Source organism: Sinohyriopsis cumingii, chromosome 5 (assembly GCF_028554795.1).
Source record: "Sinohyriopsis cumingii isolate HCF-2022 chromosome 5, ASM2855479v2, whole genome shotgun sequence".
Lineage (NCBI taxonomy): Eukaryota > Metazoa > Mollusca > Bivalvia > Unionida > Unionidae > Sinohyriopsis > Sinohyriopsis cumingii.
In genome coordinates, this window is record NC_142965.1 from 150,132,465 (window position 1) to 150,153,589 (window position 21,125).

Genomic DNA, 21,125 nt, shown 5'->3' on the forward strand with positions numbered 1-21,125 from the left:
GTGATAGCAGCCATCTTGTTTTCATACTAAATTCATTTTTTATAATTCACTCAAACAGTTCTTGATTCATTTTTCTTTAGGATTTCACTAAAATCATACTTCATTAAAACAGTTCTTGAATCTATTTTCTCACCTTCTTAATCTGCAAGTCACCTTTGTTTATTTTTGTTTCAGTAAGAGAATTGGTCACAATCGAACTAACCATTATACTTTATGAAAATATTTAATCCATGCACAATAAATTGGTTTAAACATTTTAACTTTTTTTAATGGCCAAAAAATTAAATGCATATAGATTCAATACATGTATGTTTAATTGATCACATGTATGCATGCAATCAGTGTACCATGGTTCAAATTGACCTTATGCATGCAATCAGTGTACCATGGTCCAAATTGACTTTATGCATGCAATCAGTGTACCATGGTCCAAATTGACCTTATGCATGCAATCAGTGTACCATGGTCCAAATTGACTGTATGCATGCAATCAGTGTACCATGGTTCAAATTGACTGTATGCATGCAATCAGTGTACCATGGTCCAAATTGACTGTATGCATGCAATCAGTGTACCATGGTTCAAATTGACTGTATGCATGCAATCAGTGTACCATGGTCCAAATTGACCTTATGCATGCAATCAGTTTACCATGGTCCAAATTGACCTTATGTAAACTAATCCAACCAAGTTTTAATAAATAAAGATTATCAGCTTGGGGAATTAATGATTCAAGTATGTTAATGCAGGCATAACTTAAGAATTGTTTTTGAAAATTTGGGATATTGTCATGTTTTAGATTGTGTTCATTCTTAGATTCACTGGTAGGGGTTTGAAAGTGACAACAATGGACTTTATGGTTGCATTTGTTTTACTGCTTGTTTAATTTAAAGTGGCATTTGTTTTTGTTTTCTTTGAATCCTAATTGCTGTTAATTTTGCTTTCTTCTGTGTATCGGCAAATTTTGGGATACTTACCTTAATTCTTCCATATTTTAGCTTAATTATAATCTCCTCATTGTTTAGCATACTTGGATACGTTTTCAAGTCAGAGAACTCTTTTACTTTGCCAGTAATAAGGAATTCATTTTAGAATATGAAAGTCATGGCATGCCAGAAATAAGGAATTCATTTTAGTATATGAAAGTCATGGCATGCCAGTAATAAGGAATTCGTTTTAGTATATGAAAGTCATGGCATGCCAGTAATAAGGAATTCATTTTAGTATATGAAAGTCATGGCATGCCAGTATAAAGAATTCATTTTAGTATATGAAAGTCATGGCATGCCAGTAATAAGGAATTCATTTTAGTATATGAAAGTCATGGCATGCCAATAAAAACTATGCATGTTTTACATTATGTGCATCAGTACTCACTGATTAAAATGCCGTCTGTGGAGTCATAGAGTACACCATGGTGACACCACATTGTAATGGTGTATATATACAAGATTCCCTCATTAGAATGAACTCGATGCCTTATAGTGAGACTGTATTATATAAACTTCATTATAACGCAGTCCCACCATTAGGCAGATTACTCTCTTGCTCCCATGGAGATCATTGTGATGAGGGAATACTGTATACACTTCATTATACATAACATATATTATAGTAGACTGCTACATGAAATATATATATATATATATATATATATATATATATATATATATATATATATATATATATATATATATATATATATATATATATATATATACATATATATATATATACATATATATATATATATATATATATATATATATATATATATATATATATATATATATATATATATATATATCACTCCTGCATTATATTGCATGATGCTACACCCTCATTATGATGTTGTCCATGCGAGCAATGAAGTATACTGCTTTATAGTGAAAACGTCTGAAATACATGTGTAATTTTACTACAGCATAATAAAATAGGTGATACATTACCTGCCTTATAAATATATATGTTATAATAAAGGGTTTAAACAACTTATTATTAACAGTTCATTAAACAATGTTCTCCCTATTTACAGTGGTCTCTGACTATAAGCCACTAACTGTAACACTTCCCTGTGATGTCCCAGATACAAAACAGTCCCTCAATGTAAAGCCACTAAATATACCACTCCCTAGTTTCCTGCAGATATAAAATCTATTCCTCACTGTAAAGGCACTCAGTATACCACTTTCCTGGGATTCCACTTATATACAGTGGTCCCTCACTGTAAAGCCACAAAGTATTCAACTTTCCTCAGTACCCACTGATATATACTGTAAGGAAACTAATTATACCACTTTCGTGGGTTCCCACTGAAATACAATGGTCCCTCACAGTAAAGCCACTAATTATACCACTTCTCTAAGTTCCCACTGATATACAGTGGTCTCTCACTGTAATGAAACTAATTATACCACTTCCTTGGGTTCCCACTAATATACAGTGGTCTCTCACTATAACACCACTAAGTGTCACACTTCCTGTGATTACCCAGATACAAAACAGTCCCTCAATGTAAAGCAACTAAATATACCATGTCCCTGGATTCCCCAACATAAAATTATTCTTGACTGTAAGGCCACTCAGTATACCACTTCAATGGGTTCCTACAGGTTACTGGAAATAAAATTCCATGATCAAAGGCAAATTATCTAGACCACATATTTCATGTTAAATATAGACCCACACACTTTCCATTGTTAAATATAGACCCACACACTTTCCATTGTTAAATATAGACCCACACACTTTCCATTGTTAAATATAAACACACACACTTTCCTTGTTAAATATAAACACACACACTTTTCATTGTTAAATATAGACCCACACACTTTCCATTGTTAAATATAGACCCACACACTTTCCTTTGTTAAATATAGACCCACACACTTTTCTTTGTTAAATATAGACCCACACACTTTCCATTGTTAAATATAGACCCACACACTTTCCATTGTTAAATATAGACCCACACACTTTCCATTGTTAAATATATACCCACACACTTTCCATTGTTAAATACAGACCCACACACTTTCCATTGTTAAATATAGACCCACACACTTTTCTTTGTTAAATATAGACCCACACACTTTCCATTGTTAAATATAGACCCACACACTTTCCATTGTTAAATATAGACCCACACACTTTCCATTGTTAAATATAGACCCACACACTTTTCTTTGTTAAATATAGACCCACACACTTTCCATTGTTAAATATAGACCCACACACTTTCCATTGTTAAATATAGACCCACACACTTTCCATTGTTAAATATAGACCCACACACTTTCCATTGTTAAATATAGACCCACACACTTTGCATTGTTAAATATAGACTCACACACTTTTCTTTGTTAAATATAGACCCACACACTTTTCTTTGTTAAATATAGACCCACACACTTTCCATTGTTAAATATAGACCCACACACTTTCCATTGTTAAATATAGACCCACACACTTTCCTTGTTAAATATAGTCCCACACACTTTTTATTGTTAAATATAGACCCACACACTTTCCATTGTTAAATATAGACCCACACACTTTCCTTGTTAAATATAGTCCCACACACTTTTTATTGTTAAATATAGACCCACACACTTTCCATTGTTAAATATATACCCACACACTTTCCATTGTTAAATATAGATCCACACACTTTTCATTGTTAAATATATACCCACACACTTTCCATTGTTAAATATATACCCACACACTTTCCTTTGTTAAATATAGACCCACACACTTTTCTTTGTTAAATATAGACCCACACACTTTCCATTGTTAAATATAGACCCACACACTTTTCATTGTTAAATATATACCCACACACTTTCCATTGTTAAATATATACCCACACACTTTCCTTTGTTAAATATATACCCACACACTTTTCTTTGTTAAATATAGACCCACACACTTTCCTTTGTTAAATATAAACCCACACACTTTTCTTTGTTAAATATAGACCCACATACTTTCCATTGTTAAATATAGATCCACACACTTTCCATTGTTAAATATAGACCCACACACTTTTTATTGTTAAATATATACCCACACACTTTTCATTGTTAAATATAGACCCACACACTTTCCATTGTTAAATATAGACCCACACACTTTCCATTGTTAAATATAGACCCACACACTTTTTATTGTTAAATATAGACCCACACACTTTCCATTGTTAAATATAGACCCACACACTTCCCATTGTTATATATATAGACCCACACACTTTCTATTGTTAAATATAGTCCCACACACTTTCCATTGTTAAACAAAAGTTAGAGCAGGGTTCTCCACAGGATTTTGAAAGTTGATTTTAGTTCTTGGCTTTTGAGAACTGACTATAACAGTTTTATATCATTAAATACCCATTTATTAAGGGGGATTTTTTTTGTCCTATTAAGACATTACATTCACTTGATCTATTTTGTACACTATGATGGGAGTGCTTTCATGTGTTCTGTTTTGTTGACTATCATGACTGCCTTGTGTTCTGTTTTGTTGACTATCATGACTGCCTTGTGTTCTGTTTTGCACACTATCAGGACAGTGTTTCTATGTGTTCTGTTCTGTGGACTATTGGGTCAATGCCTTCTTATGTTCTGTTTTGTGAACTATCAGGACAGTGTTTCTATGTGTTCTGTTTTGTGAACTATCAGGACAGTGTTTCTATGTGTTCTGTTTTGTGAACTATCAGGACAGTGTTTCTATGTGTTCTGTTTTGTGAACTATCAGGACAGTGTTTCTATGTGTTCTGTTCTGTGAACTATCAGGACAGTGTTTCTATGTGTTCTGTTCTGTGAACTATCAGGACAGTGTTTCTATGTGTTCTGTTCTGTGAACTATCAGGACAGTGCCTTTTGTGTTCTGTTATGTTGACTATCAGGACAGTGTTTCTATGTGTTCTGTTTTGTGAACTATCAGGACAGTGTTTCTATGTGTTCTGTTCTGTGAACTATCAGGACAGTGCCTTCTTGTGTTCTGTTCTGTGGACTATCAGGACAGTGTTTCTATGTGTTCTGTTTTGTGGACTATCAGGACAGTGTTTCTATGTGTTCTGTTTTGTGAACTATCAGGACAGTGTTTCTATGTGTTCAGGACAGTGCTTCTTGTGTTCTGTTTTGTGGACTATCATGACAGTGTTTCTCTGTGTTCTGTTTTGTGGACTATCAGGACAATGTTTCTATGTGTTTTGTTCTATGAACAATCAGGACAGTGTTTCTATGTGTTCTGTTTTGTGAACTATCAGGAAAGTGTTTCTGTGTGTTCAGGACAGTGCTTCTTATGTTCTGTTTTGTGGACTATTAGGGCAGGGCTTCTTGTGTTCTGTTTTGTGGACTATCAGGACAGTTTTTCTATGTGTTCTGTTTTGTGGACTGTTAGGACAGTGTTTCTGTATGTTCTGTTCTGTGAACTATCAGGACAGTGCGTTCTTTTGTTCTGTTTTGTGGACTATCAGGACAGTGTTTCTATGTGTTCTGTTATGTGGACTATCAGGACCGTGCCTTCTTGTGTTCTGTTTTGTGGACTATCAGGACAGTGTTTCTGTGTGTTCTGTTATGTGGACTATCAGGACAGTGTTTCTATGTCTTTTGTTCTGTGAACTATCACAACAGTGTTTCTATGTATTCTGTTCTGTGGACTATCAGGACAGTGCCTTCTTGTGTTCTGTTTTGTGGACTATCAGGACAGTGTTTCTGTGTGTTCTGTTCTGTGGACTATCAGGACAGTGTTTCTATGTGTTTTGTTCTGTGAACTATCACAACAGTGTTTCTATGTATTCTGTTCTGTGGACTATCAGGACAGTGCCTTCTTGTGTTCTGTTTTGTGGACTATCAGAACAGTGTTTCTGTGTGTTCTGTTCTGTGGACTATCAGGACAGTGTTTCTATGTGTTTTGTTCTGTGAACTATCAGGACAGTGTTTCTATGTGTTCTGTCTTGATAGTCCACAGAACAGAACACATAGAAACACTGTCCTGATAGTTCACAGAACAAAACACATAGAAACACTGTCCTGATAGTCCACAGAACAGAACACACAGAAACACTGTTCTGATAGTCCACAAAACAGAACACAAGAAGGCACTGTCCTGATAGTCCACAGAACAGAATACATAGAAACACTGTTGTGATAGTTCACAGAACAAAACACATAGAAACACTGTCCTGATAGTCCACAGAACAGAACACACAGAAACACTGTCCTGATAGTCCACAAAACAGAACACAAGAATGGACTATCAAGACAGTGCCTTCTTGTGTTCTGTTCTGTGGACTATCAGGACAGTGTTTCTATGTGTTCTGTTCTGTGAACTATCAGGACAATGCCTTCTTGTGTTCTGTTTTGTGGACTATCAGGATAGTGTTTCTATGTGTTCTGTTTCATGGACTATCAGGACAGTGTTTCTATGTGTTCTGTTTTGTGAACTATCAGGACAGTGTTTATATGTGTTCAGGACAGTGCTTCTTGTGTTCTGTTTTGTGGACTATCATGACAGTGTTTCTATGTGTTCTGTTTTGTGGACCATCAGGACAGTGTTTCTATGTGTTTTGTTCTGTGAACAGTCAGGACAGTGTTTCTATGTGTTTTGTTCTGTGAACAGTCAGGACAGTGTTTCTATGTGTTCTGTTCTGTGAACTATCAGGACAGTGTTTCTATGTGTTCTGTTTTGTGAACTATCAGGACAGTGCCTTTTTGTGCTCTGTTTTGTGGACTATCAGGACAGTGCTTCTGTGTGTTCTGTTTTGTGGACCATCAGGACAGTTTTTCTATGTGTTCTGTTTTGTGGACTGTCAGGACAGTGTTTCTGTTCTGTGAACTATCATGACAGTGCCTTCTTGTGTTCTGTTCTGTGGACTATCAGGACAGTGTTTCTATGTGTTCTGTTTTGTGAACTATCAGGACAGTGTTTCTATGTGTTCTGTTCTGTGAACTATCAGGATAGTGTTTCTATGTGTTCTGTTCTGTGAACTATCAGGACAGTGTTTCTGTGTGTTCTGTTTTGTGGACTATCAGGACAGTGTTTCTATGTGTTCTGTTTTGTGGACTATCAGGACAGTGTTTCTGTGTGTTCTGTTTTGTGAACTATCAGGACGGTGCCTTTTTGTCTTCTGTTTTGTGAACTATCAGGACAGTGTTTCTATGTGTTCTGTTCTGTGAACTATCAGGATAGTGTTTCTATGTGTTCTGTTTTGTGAACTATCAGGACAGTGTTTCTGTGTGTTCTGTTTTATGGACTATCAGGACAGTGTTTTTATGTGTTCTGTTTTGTGGACTATCAGGACAGTGTTTCTACATGTTCTGTTTTGTGGACTATCAGGACAGTGTTTCTACATGTGCTGTTTTGTGGACTATCAGGACAGTGTTTCTATGTGTTCTGTTTTGTGGACTATCAGGACAGTGTTTCTATGTGTTCTGTTTTGTGGACTATCAGGACAGTGTTTCTGTGTGTTCTCTTTTGTGGACTATCAGGACTGCCTTGTGTTTTGTTTTGTGGACTATCAGGACTGTGTTTCTATGTTTGCTATGAAGAACGTTCTGAAGAGGGATATATATTCTCTAATTATTTCACATCACAATTACTTGCTTATTTAGTAGTTGTGGCAATGTTGTCAATCAATATTTTTGCATTGTACAAGGAACTGTGTAATAATTAATGGCATTATAGTGAGGGTGCTGTATGCCAAAGCTATGAGTATGTGATGATGTACATATCAGCCAATCACTGTACTCATGCCATATTTGTAAGAGTTATTTTCCTTTTTGATTTACGGATGGGTACAATGTACAACAATCTTTTAAGTTACCATGGTTACAACAACCTTGAATATAAAGCCTTGAATTTGAGGAGTTGCCTTTGAAAACTTTAATTTTGCAAAAGTGTTTCATCCTTGGAAAGTCCATAAATATGTTAAAATACTAAATTCTCTCCCCCAATTCCATTAATTTATCAGAGGGAGTACAAAAAGGGAAAACTGAATATAACACTTTTAAAATTCAGAATTATTTAATGCATTTTGCAAATATAATAAATGAGTAAACATAAGTGGAATAAACTTGTGTGGATGAAATGATATATGAGTCAAAGGCATCATGAGTCAAGGCCATTGAGTAGAGACCATCATTAATAGTGGCTATCATGAGTAAAGGCCATCATAAGTAGAGGCCATCATGAGTCAAGGCCATCATAAGTAGAGGCCATCATGAGTCAAGGCCATTGAGTAGAGGCCATCATGAGTCATAGCCATCATGAGTCAAGGCCATTGAGTAGAGGCCATTGAGTAGAGGCCATCATGAGTCATAGCCATCATGAGTCAAGGCCATTGAGTAGAGGCCATCATGAGTCATAGCCATCATGAGTCAAGGCCATTGAGTAGAGGCCATTGAGTAGAGGCCATCATGAGTCATAGCCATCATGAGTCAAGGCCATTGAGTAGAGGCCATCATGAGTCATAGCCATCATGAATCAAGGCCAATCATAAGTAGAGGCCATCATGAGTCAAGGTGAGTGCAGACCATTTTGCTGTAGTGACATGTTTAGTTCTGGGATTTTTTTTAATTATGTGAGTCTTTTCATGCAGCTTGCAGTGATAATAAAGTAACATAAGAATAAAGATTGTTGCCCATAAGACCAAATACTCAGAAAACTTGAAACAAATATTTGCAGCTGTATGCATAACTATGATTGATCTGATTGGATAATACAGTGATGTTTGATACATATTATGGTAATCATATGTACAACCCATAGTGTAATTGAATGGACTTAATGTAATATTAGATATCATGGTCAGAACAATGGGGTAATTGAATGGATTTTATGTGATATTATATATCATGGTCAGATCCATGGTGGAAGTGAATGTACTTAACATGATGCTTTGTGTCATGGTCCTCATACACATAACCCAAGATGGAATTGAAATGATTTAACATGCTGTTCTATACATATCATGGTCAGACCCATGATGGAATTGAAATGATTTAACATGCTGTTCTATACATATCATGGTCAGACCCATGATGGAATTGAAATGATTTAACATGCTGTTCTATACATATCATGGTCAGACCCAAGATGGAATTGAAATGATTTAACATGCTATTCCATACATATCATGGTCAGACCCATGATGGAATTGAAATGATTTAACATGCTGTTCTATACATATCATGGTCAGACCCAAGATGGAATTGAAATGATTTAACATGCTATTCCATACATATCATGGTCAGACCCAAGATGGAATTGCAATGATTTAACATGCTGTTCCATACGTATCATGGTCAGACCCATGATGGAATTGAAATGATTTAACATGCTGTTCCATACATATCATGGTCAGACCCATGATGGAATTGAAATGATTTAACATGCTGTTCCATCCATATCATGGTCAGACCCATGATGGAATTGAAATGATTTAACATGCTGTTCCATACGTATCATGGTCAGACCCATGATGGAATTGAAATGATTTAACATGCTGTTCTATACATATCATGGTCAGACCCATGATGGAATTGCAATGATTTAACATGCTGTTCTATACATATCATGGTCAGACCCATGATGGAATTGAAATGATTTAACATGCTGTTCCATACCTATCATGGTCAGACCCATGATGGAATTGAAATGATTTAACATGCTATTCCATACATATCATGGTCAGACCCATGATGGAATTGAAATGATTTAACATGCTATTCCATACCTATCATGGTCAGACCCATGATGGAATTGAAATGATTTAACATGATGTTCCATCCATATCATGGTCAGACCCATGATGGAATTGAAATGATTTAACATGCTGTTCTATACATATCATGGTCAGACCCATGATGGAATTGAAATGATTTAACATGCTGTTCTATACATATCATGGTCAGACCCATGATGGAATTGAAATGATTTAACATGCTATTCCATACATATAATGGTCAGACCCATGATGGAATTGCAATGATTTAACATGCTGTTCCATACATATCATGGTCAGACCCATGATGGAATTGAAATGATTTAACATGCTGTTCTATACATATCATGGTCAGACCCAAGATGGAATTGCAATGATTTAACATGCTGTTCCATACATATCATGGTCAGACCCATGATGGAATTGAAATGATTTAACATGCTGTTCCATACGTATCATGGTCAGACCCATGAAGGAATTGAAATGATTTAACATGCTGTTCTATACATATCATGGTCAGACCCATGATGGAATTGAAATGATTTAACATGCTGTTCCATACATATCATGGTCAGACCCATGAAGGAATTGAAATGATTTAACATGCTGTTCTATACATATCATGGTCAGACCCATGATGGAATTGAAATGATTTAACATGCTGTTCCATACATATCATGGTCAGACCCATGAAGGAATTGAAATGATTTAACATGCTGTTCTATACATATCATGGTCAGACCCATGAAGGAATTGAAATGATTTAACATGCTGTTCTATACATATCATGGTCAGACCCATGATGGAATTGAAATGATTTAACATGCTGTTCTATACATATCATGGTCAGACCCAAGATGGAATTGCAATGATTTAACATGCTGTTCCATACATATCATGGTCAGACCCATGATGGAATTGAAATGATTTAACATGCTGTTCCATACGTATCATGGTCAGACCCATGAAGGAATTGAAATGATTTAACATGCTGTTCCATACATATCATGGTCAGACCCATGATGGAATTGAAATGATTTAACATGCTGTTCCATACATATCATGGTCAGACCCATGATGGAATTGAAATGATTTAACATGCTGTTCCATACATATCATGATCAGACCCATGATGGAATTGAAATGATTTAACATGCTGTTCTATACGTATCATGGTCAGACCCATGATGGAATTGAAATGATTTAAAATGCTGTTCCATACGTATCATGGTCAGACCCATGATGGAATTTAAATGATTTAACATGATGTTCCTTACGTATCATGGTCAGACCCATGATGGAATTGAAATGATTTAACATGCTGTTCTATACATATCATAGTCAGACCCATGATGGAATTGAAATGATTTAACATGCTGTTCTATACATATCATGGTCAGACCCATGATGGAATTGAAATGATTTAACATGCTATTCCATCCATATCATGGTCAGACCCATGATGGAATTGAAATGATTTAACATGCTGTTCTATACATATCATGGTCAGACCCATGATGGAATTGAAATGATTTAACATGATGTTCTATACATATCATGGTCAGACCCATGATGGACTTGAAATGATTTAACATGATGTTCCATCCATATCATGGTCAGACCCATGATGGAACTGAAATGATTTAACATGCTGTTCTATACATATCATGGTCAGACCCATGATGGAATTGAAATGATTTAACATGCTATTCCATACATATAATGGTCAGACCCATGATGGAATTGAAATGATTTAACATGATGTTCCATCCATATCATGGTCAGACCCATGATGGAATTGAAATGATTTAACATGCTGTTCTATACATATCATGGTCAGACCCATGATGGAATTGAAATGATTTAACATGCTATTCCATACATATCATGGTCAGACCCATGATGGAATTGAAATGATTTAACATGCTGTTCTATACATATCATGGTCAGACCCATGATGGAATTGAAATGATTTAACATGCTATTCCATACATATCATGGTCAGACCCATGATGGAATTGAAATGATTTAACATGATGTTCCATCCATATCATGGTCAGACCCATGATGGAATTGAAATGATTTAACATGCTGTTCTATACATATCATGGTCAGACCCATGATGGAATTGAAATGATTTAACATGCTATTCCATACATATCATGGTCAGACCCATGATGGAATTGAAATGATTTAACATGATGTTCTATACATATCATGGTCAGACCCATGATGGAATTGAAATGATTTAACATGCTGTTCCATTCATATCATGGTCAGACCCATGATGGAATTGAAATGATTTAACATGCTGTTCTATACATATCATGGTCAGACCCAAGATGGAATTGAAATGATTTAACATGATGTTCCATCCATATCATGGTCAGACCCATGATGGAATTGAAATGATTTTAACATGCTGTTCCATTCATATCATGGTCAGACCCATGATGGAAGTGAAAATGATTTAACATGCTGTTCCATACATATCATGGTCAGACCCATGATGGAATTGAAATAATTTAAAATGCTGTTCCATGCATATCATGGTTATTATTCATGCTGGAATTGAAATGATTTAACATGCTGTTCCATACATATCATGGTCAGACCCAAGATGGAATTGAAATTATTTAACATGCTGTTCCATACATATCATGGTCAGACCCATGAAGGAATTGAAATGATTTAACATGCTTTTCCATCCATATCATGGTCAGACCCATGATGGAATTGAAATGATTTAACATGCTATTCCAGACATATCATGGTCAGACCCATGATGGAATTGAAATGATTTAACATGCTTTTCCATCCATATCATGGTCAGACCCATGATGGAATTGAAATGATTTAACATGCTATTCCATACATATCATGGTCAGACCCCTGATGGAATTGAAATGATTTAACATGACGTTCCATCCATATCATGGTTATTATTCATGCTGGAATTGAAATGATTTAACATGATATTCCATCCATATCATGGTCAGACCCATGATGGAATTGAAATGATTTAACATGCTGTTCCATTCATATCATGGTCAGACCCATGATGGAATTGAAATGATTTAACATGCTATTCCATACCTATCATGGTCAGACCCATGATGGAATTGAAATGATTTAACATGATGTTCCATCCATATCATGGTCAGACCCATGATGGAATTGAAATGATTTAACATGCTGTTCTATACATATCATGGTCAGACCCATGATGGAATTGAAATGATTTAACATGCTGTTCTATACATATCATGGTCAGACCCATGATGGAATTGAAATGATTTAACATGCTATTCCATACATATAATGGTCAGACCCATGATGGAATTGCAATGATTTAACATGCTGTTCCATACATATCATGGTCAGACCCATGATGGAATTTAAATGATTTAACATGCTGTTCTATACATATCATGGTCAGACCCAAGATGGAATTGCAATGATTTAACATGCTGTTCCATACATATCATGGTCAGACCCATGATGGAATTGAAATGATTTAACATGCTGTTCCATACGTATCATGGTCAGACCCATGAAGGAATTGAAATGATTTAACATGCTGTTCTATACATATCATGGTCAGACCCATGATGGAATTGAAATGATTTAACATGCTGTTCCATACATATCATGGTCAGACCCATGAAGGAATTGAAATGATTTAACATGCTGTTCTATACATATCATGGTCAGACCCATGATGGAATTGAAATGATTTAACATGCTGTTCCATACATATCATGGTCAGACCCATGAAGGAATTGAAATGATTTAACATGCTGTTCCATACATATCATGGTCAGACCCATGAAGGAATTGAAATGATTTAACATGCTGTTCTATACATATCATGGTCAGACCCATGATGGAATTGAAATGATTTAACATGCTGTTCTATACATATCATGGTCAGACCCAAGATGGAATTGCAATGATTTAACATGCTGTTCCATACATATCATGGTCAGACCCATGATGGAATTGAAATGATTTAACATGCTGTTCCATACGTATCATGGTCAGACCCATGAAGGAATTGAAATGATTTAACATGCTGTTCCATACATATCATGGTCAGACCCATGATGGAATTGAAATGATTTAACATGCTGTTCCATACATATCATGGTCAGACCCATGATGGAATTGAAATGATTTAACATGCTGTTCCATACATATCATGATCAGACCCATGATGGAATTGAAATGATTTAACATGCTGTTCTATACGTATCATGGTCAGACCCATGATGGAATTGAAATGATTTAAAATGCTGTTCCATACGTATCATGGTCAGACCCATGATGGAATTTAAATGATTTAACATGATGTTCCTTACGTATCATGGTCAGACCCATGATGGAATTGAAATGATTTAACATGCTGTTCTATACATATCATAGTCAGACCCATGATGGAATTGAAATGATTTAACATGCTGTTCTATACATATCATGGTCAGACCCATGATGGAATTGAAATGATTTAACATGCTATTCCATCCATATCATGGTCAGACCCATGATGGAATTGAAATGATTTAACATGCTGTTCTATACATATCATGGTCAGACCCATGATGGAATTGAAATGATTTAACATGATGTTCTATACATATCATGGTCAGACCCATGATGGACTTGAAATGATTTAACATGATGTTCCATCCATATCATGGTCAGACCCATGATGGAACTGAAATGATTTAACATGCTGTTCTATACATATCATGGTCAGACCCATGATGGAATTGAAATGATTTAACATGCTATTCCATACATATAATGGTCAGACCCATGATGGAATTGAAATGATTTAACATGATGTTCCATCCATATCATGGTCAGACCCATGATGGAATTGAAATGATTTAACATGCTGTTCTATACATATCATGGTCAGACCCATGATGGAATTGAAATGATTTAACATGCTATTCCATACATATCATGGTCAGACCCATGATGGAATTGAAATGATTTAACATGCTGTTCTATACATATCATGGTCAGACCCATGATGGAATTGAAATGATTTAACATGCTATTCCATACATATCATGGTCAGACCCATGATGGAATTGAAATGATTTAACATGATGTTCCATCCATATCATGGTCAGACCCATGATGGAATTGAAATGATTTAACATGCTGTTCTATACATATCATGGTCAGACCCATGATGGAATTGAAATGATTTAACATGCTATTCCATACATATCATGGTCAGACCCATGATGGAATTGAAATGATTTAACATGATGTTCTATACATATCATGGTCAGACCCATGATGGAATTGAAATGATTTAACATGCTGTTCCATTCATATCATGGTCAGACCCATGATGGAATTGAAATGATTTAACATGCTGTTCTATACATATCATGGTCAGACCCAAGATGGAATTGAAATGATTTAACATGATGTTCCATCCATATCATGGTCAGACCCATGATGGAATTGAAATGATTTTAACATGCTGTTCCATTCATATCATGGTCAGACCCATGATGGAAGTGAAAATGATTTAACATGCTGTTCCATACATATCATGGTCAGACCCATGATGGAATTGAAATAATTTAAAATGCTGTTCCATGCATATCATGGTTATTATTCATGCTGGAATTGAAATGATTTAACATGCTGTTCCATACATATCATGGTCAGACCCAAGATGGAATTGAAATTATTTAACATGCTGTTCCATACATATCATGGTCAGACCCATGAAGGAATTGAAATGATTTAACATGCTTTTCCATCCATATCATGGTCAGACCCATGATGGAATTGAAATGATTTAACATGCTATTCCAGACATATCATGGTCAGACCCATGATGGAATTGAAATGATTTAACATGCTTTTCCATCCATATCATGGTCAGACCCATGATGGAATTGAAATGATTTAACATGCTATTCCATACATATCATGGTCAGACCCCTGATGGAATTGAAATGATTTAACATGACGTTCCATCCATATCATGGTTATTATTCATGCTGGAATTGAAATGATTTAACATGATATTCCATCCATATCATGGTCAGACCCATGATGGAATTGAAATGATTTAACATGCTGTTCCATTCATATCATGGTCAGACCCATGATGGAATTGAAATGATTTAACATGCTATTCCATACGTATCATGGTTATTATTCATGCTGCCCAATCATTGTATTTTATATTTATAAGAGTTATGAGAAGTTGTTACCTTTCTCATATGTTGATGGCGATACCCACAAACTAAGTGTCACATTTGTTGTTAGCTAAGACTGTACTATATACTCATCTTCATTATTCAGGTAGGGGTGGGGTGGAATGCTATAGAAATGGGGATGATAATACATGAACAAATTGCTGACCATTCATCTAGTTGAAGAAGAGGTTGGGATTATGTGATTCCTTCCTGTCTGGACATACATACCTCCATTCACATGTATATTGTCACGTGTGCATATAGCTGGTACATTCATTATAACCTGTGTACAGAGGTAATCACTGTCACCTGTGTACATATAGCTGGTACAGTCACTGTAACCTGTGTGCATAGAGGAAATCACTGTCACCTGTGTGCATATAGCTGTTACAGTCACTGTAACCTGTGTGCAGAGGTAATCACTGTCACCTGTGTACATATAGCTGGTACAGTTGCTTTAAACTGTGTGCATAGAGGTGATCACTGTCACCTTTGTGCATATAGCTGGTATAGTCACTGTAATCTATGTGCATAAAGGTGACCACTTTCACTTGTGTGCATTTAGTTACAGTCACTGTCAACTGTATGATTATGGATACTGTTCTCTGCATACACATAGATACCATGACCTGTGTGCATATTGGTACAGTCATTGTTAGCTGCATGAAAATAGGTACTGTTATCTGTGTACATATTGGTACAGTCATCATTAGCTGCATGAAAATAGGTACCGTTATCTGTGTGCATATTGGTACAGTCATCGCTAGCTGCATGAAAATAGGTACTGTTATCTGTGTACATATTGGTACTATCATCGCTAGCTGCATGAAAATAGGTACTGTTATCTGTGTACATATTGGTAGTCATTGTTAGTTGCATGAAAATAGGTACTGTTATCTGTGTACATATTGGTACAGTCATCATTAGGTGCATGAAAAATAGGTACTGTTATCTGTGTACATATTGGTACTGTCACTTTCACATGGCTGCATATAGATATAGTCACTGTCAAATTCCAGGATACAATTGTGTGTGAATTTTCAGAACAGTTTTACAGTCTTGATCCATCTGTGAGGATGGAGTCTGGGGCAGTAAGGACATGTATGTAATGGTTTATAATTTGGAGCCTGGGACAGTAGAGATGCCTAGGCAATGATTTATAATTTGTAGCCAGGAGACTTAGGGACACCTGTGTAATGGTTTATAATTTGGAGCCTGGGGCAGTAGAGATGCATATGTAATGGTTTATAATTTGTAGCCTGGGGCAGTAGGTATACCTATGTATTGCTGTTTAATTTGGAGAAGGCAGAAGGGACTCTTATTTATTGGAGTGCAGTTTGGTGGGCACACAGAGATAACTGATAAAAGCATTAGGCTCTACTCCTGCAGACTGGTTAACTTCTTGAGTCATTCGTCATCAGACTTCTTGAGTCATTCGTCATCAGACGTCTTGAGTCATTCGTCATCTAACGTCTTGAGTCATTCATCATCAGACATCTTGAGTCATTCGTCATCAGACATCTTGAGTCATTCGTCATCAGACATCTTGAGTCATTCATCATCAGACGTCTTGAGTCATTCGTCATCAGATGTCTTGAGTCATTTGTCATCAGACGTCTTGAGTCATTCGTCATCAGACTTCTTGAGTCATTCGTCATCAGCCATTGATTTATAATGTGAACATTCAGCTTTGAGTTGAAAATGAAGCCATAACTTTAAGAAAATTTGTAAGAGTTTACTTACATATTTTGAATTTTATCCACTAGCTGAGAAGAGTCTTCCTTTCTTTTCTGAAAACTAATGGATTTGTATTCCTATTCTCTCTTTTTCCATTGGTCTCTTGTTTAACAAGAAGAAAATGAAATACTGGCTTTTGCTGACTTCTACTTTCTTAAGGTGGATTTACAAAAAGTTTACTTCTATTTGTCTCGTTGTTCCAATCTAGTTTATCTTTGGTTTAACTGAAGAATTATTTTATCTTGCTTTGAAAAATTTTATTTTCATTTTAATCAAAATTTAGCTTAAAGGAAACAAACTTGTGCCTTTCACTTAACAGTTTCTTTGTCCACAAACAGATACTAGATTTGGACGCAGATTGAGAGCAAAGACTGCTATTGGACGGAAAGAGGAAAAAGAGAAAACATCTCCTTTGGTGGAATGCATATTGACCAAGTAAGTTTCATTAAGGAAATTGAAAGCCCACAACATCACAAAATTTTGTACTGTATAATATTTCTACTTGAATTTTATGTATTTTAATAATATATCTAGCAAGCTAAAGACCCTGAAAAAAAATTAAGATGTTGATCATTTTCTACGTAATTATATCTTGCTGACAAAAAAATTCAAAAGTAAGTTTTAGTCCATTACATCACTGGTTTACTCTTAAAATGATTTAATATGTGATTTGCAATAAATATACGAGTTACTTAAAAAATTATTTTGAATTTTCTCTTTGGGTTTTGTTTTTTTCATGCCTGATCCAAACTCTCAAAGTCTAATGATGCCACTAGAAAAATCCTTTGTCTTCACAATATGAAATTTATTTTCATACCTTCCCAGTGTGGGAGAATTCAGATGATTTTCAAAAGCAATTTCCCCATCATTTTACAGTAATTCTTTAATTTGGCAGCAATTACTTCCCCATAATTTTATAGTAACGAGTTTACCTACATTTTATATTAATGATGAAGTTATTATCTATACTGACAATAAAATTGGAAAGTGACAAAGACTTTTCTTTTATAGATTTTATTTTATAACTTAAAATATAATGGAGGCAATGGTATAATGTATACAACTACTCACCTTTGTTCATTCATTTTTCTGTATTAGTTTCAACTTTTTGATTGAAAAGTAAAAATAAATTTCCAAACATTTTATGATCTCATGGTGGCATAGTGGTTAGTGTACTGGACTTGCAAGGCAAAGGTTTTGGGTTCGATTCCTGCACTGACCAGGCCATTGCCTTGGGATTATACTGATATTCTTGTGTAATGTTCCCATCATTAAACGTCAGGCGAATAGAGAAACAAACCACATTGCCCTGTAAAAATCACCCTTTGATAAATGACCTTTTTTCTCAATTAACTTGGACTGCATAGCAATTAGAGACCAATGCTTGTCATATTCAAAGGCTTTCACTTGTGGACATTCAAATTGTTGAAGAGACTTTTTCCACTTCAGGAATAATACAAACATATTCCATCAAGCTTCATGCGCAAATGTAAATCATGATACAAACTTTCCACTTTTGTCTATCACAACATGACATCATGATACAAACTGTTCCACGTTCATGCCTTTCACAAAGATACATAATGATACAAACTGTGCCACTTTTATATCTATCACCATATATATTCTTTAGTAACTGGAATTCATCACTTGTGTAACATGTACACAATTTTGCTAAACCTATTCAAAAACTTAGTTCCAAATCCTTTCATTATAAATTGTACACAACGGTGGATATATAGGGATAAACCGTACACCCTCTCCTCACCATTCCTGACAATATAGAACACCCTATTTGTAATTTGCTTTAAAAAGATGCCCTTGTAAAACAAAAATGAAGCACACTCATCCCCTTCTTTAAAATGGAACTCCTGTGGATACCAATCCTGGATTTGCCTCAGGTACATGGTAATTTATGGCAACAAAATAGAACCAAAGTCAATTATCAACACAGGTCTTTACAAGAAATGTCATTCACATTTCCTTCCTGCTCTTTAACTTTTAGAGCCCTTACTGCTATAGGATGAAACTGGGTATGTGTACACTTATCATTATAAAGTACCCCATGTACCCTACTGGGTATCCTATCATCAATGTCAAGGTCAAAGGTCAACCTTTTATGAACCAGTACTTAAAATCTTTTAGAGATTATGCATATGAATTAGCAAGGGTGTCCTGTCTTCAAGGTCATTATTTTAAGTTTTCTTAAATAACTCCATTTCCATTCTCTAACTAAACTAGATATACTTTTTGAAGCATAAACATCTAAAAGTTGGCCAAAAAGAGAGCCAGTCCCTTGTTTACTGTCATATATGAGCTGTCAGTAAGAAGGGAAATTAGTGTTTCATCATGGTGCACAAAACAAATTTAGCCCAATGATTATTTTATGTTACTGATGACTTAATTTAAAGGATGCATTTTAGTGATAGGATATAGTAATCTTGTAACATATGTGAATATTTTATGATTTTATTGAATAATGCACATAAACAATTTTGGAATAATAATAATATTATATCATTATTATTACTATTATTATTATTATTATTTGCTGCATATTCTTTGTTTAAAAACCAATTTTAAGAGGTGAACCTTTGTAGAGTGGTCACCTGTGTAACAAAGGCCAGTTTTACCTTTTCCAGTAGGTGGTCACTATTGATAGGTTTTATTTTACTTGTGTATTATTACTATATGTGTTGCATTGCATTTTGGTATCCTGTCTGCAAGGTCAAGGACTCAGTTATATATTTAATGCTATTCGAGGTCAAGGGATGAAATACTATGGTACACATATATTTCAAGTTTCTCTGTTTGACGGAAACTCATTTATCACAGTCAAAGATGTTATATGTAAGTTCAAACATCAACTTCTCCTTTCCTGCATTCTTACTATAATGCCCTGATATACAGACATGAAACTTGGTCCCTTTCTGTGTCTGCCTACTAGGTCTACATAATGCCCTGATGTACAGACATGAAACTTGGTCCCTTTCTGTGCCTGCCTACTAACTCTACATAATGCCCTGACATACAGACATGAAACTTGGTCCCTTTCTGTATCTGCCTACTAGCTCTACATAATGCCCTGATATATAGACATGAAACTTGGTCCCTTTCTGTGTCTGCCTACTAACTCTACATAATGCCCTGACATACAGACATGAAACTTGGTCCCTTTATGTATCTGCCTACTAGCTCTACATAATGCCCTGATATATAGACATGAAACTTGGTCACTTTCTGTGTCTGCCTACTAGATCTACATAATGCCCTGACATAGAGACATGAAACTTGGTCCCTTTCTGTATCTGCCTACTAACTCTACATAATGCCTTGATGTACAGACATGAAACTTGGTCACTTTCTGTGTCTGCCTACTAGCTCTACATAATACCCTGTCACACAGACATGAAACTTGG

The 21,125-nt window shown here is 35.4% G+C and overlaps 1 protein-coding gene across 3 annotated transcripts in view; it reads left to right on the top strand.

Moving 5' to 3' along the window:
* Window positions 1-21,125, top strand: part of LOC149800448 (inactive ubiquitin carboxyl-terminal hydrolase MINDY-4B-like) — a 145,935-nt gene that overhangs the window by 121,126 nt on the left and 3,684 nt on the right. For all 3 annotated transcript variants that reach the window (XM_089960068.1, XM_089960069.1, XM_089960071.1), the window contains one exon: window positions 18,045-18,141. In XM_089960068.1, coding sequence (XP_089816194.1) covers window positions 18,045-18,141 — 97 coding nt within the window. The remainder of the gene's footprint in view (window positions 1-18,044; window positions 18,142-21,125) is intronic.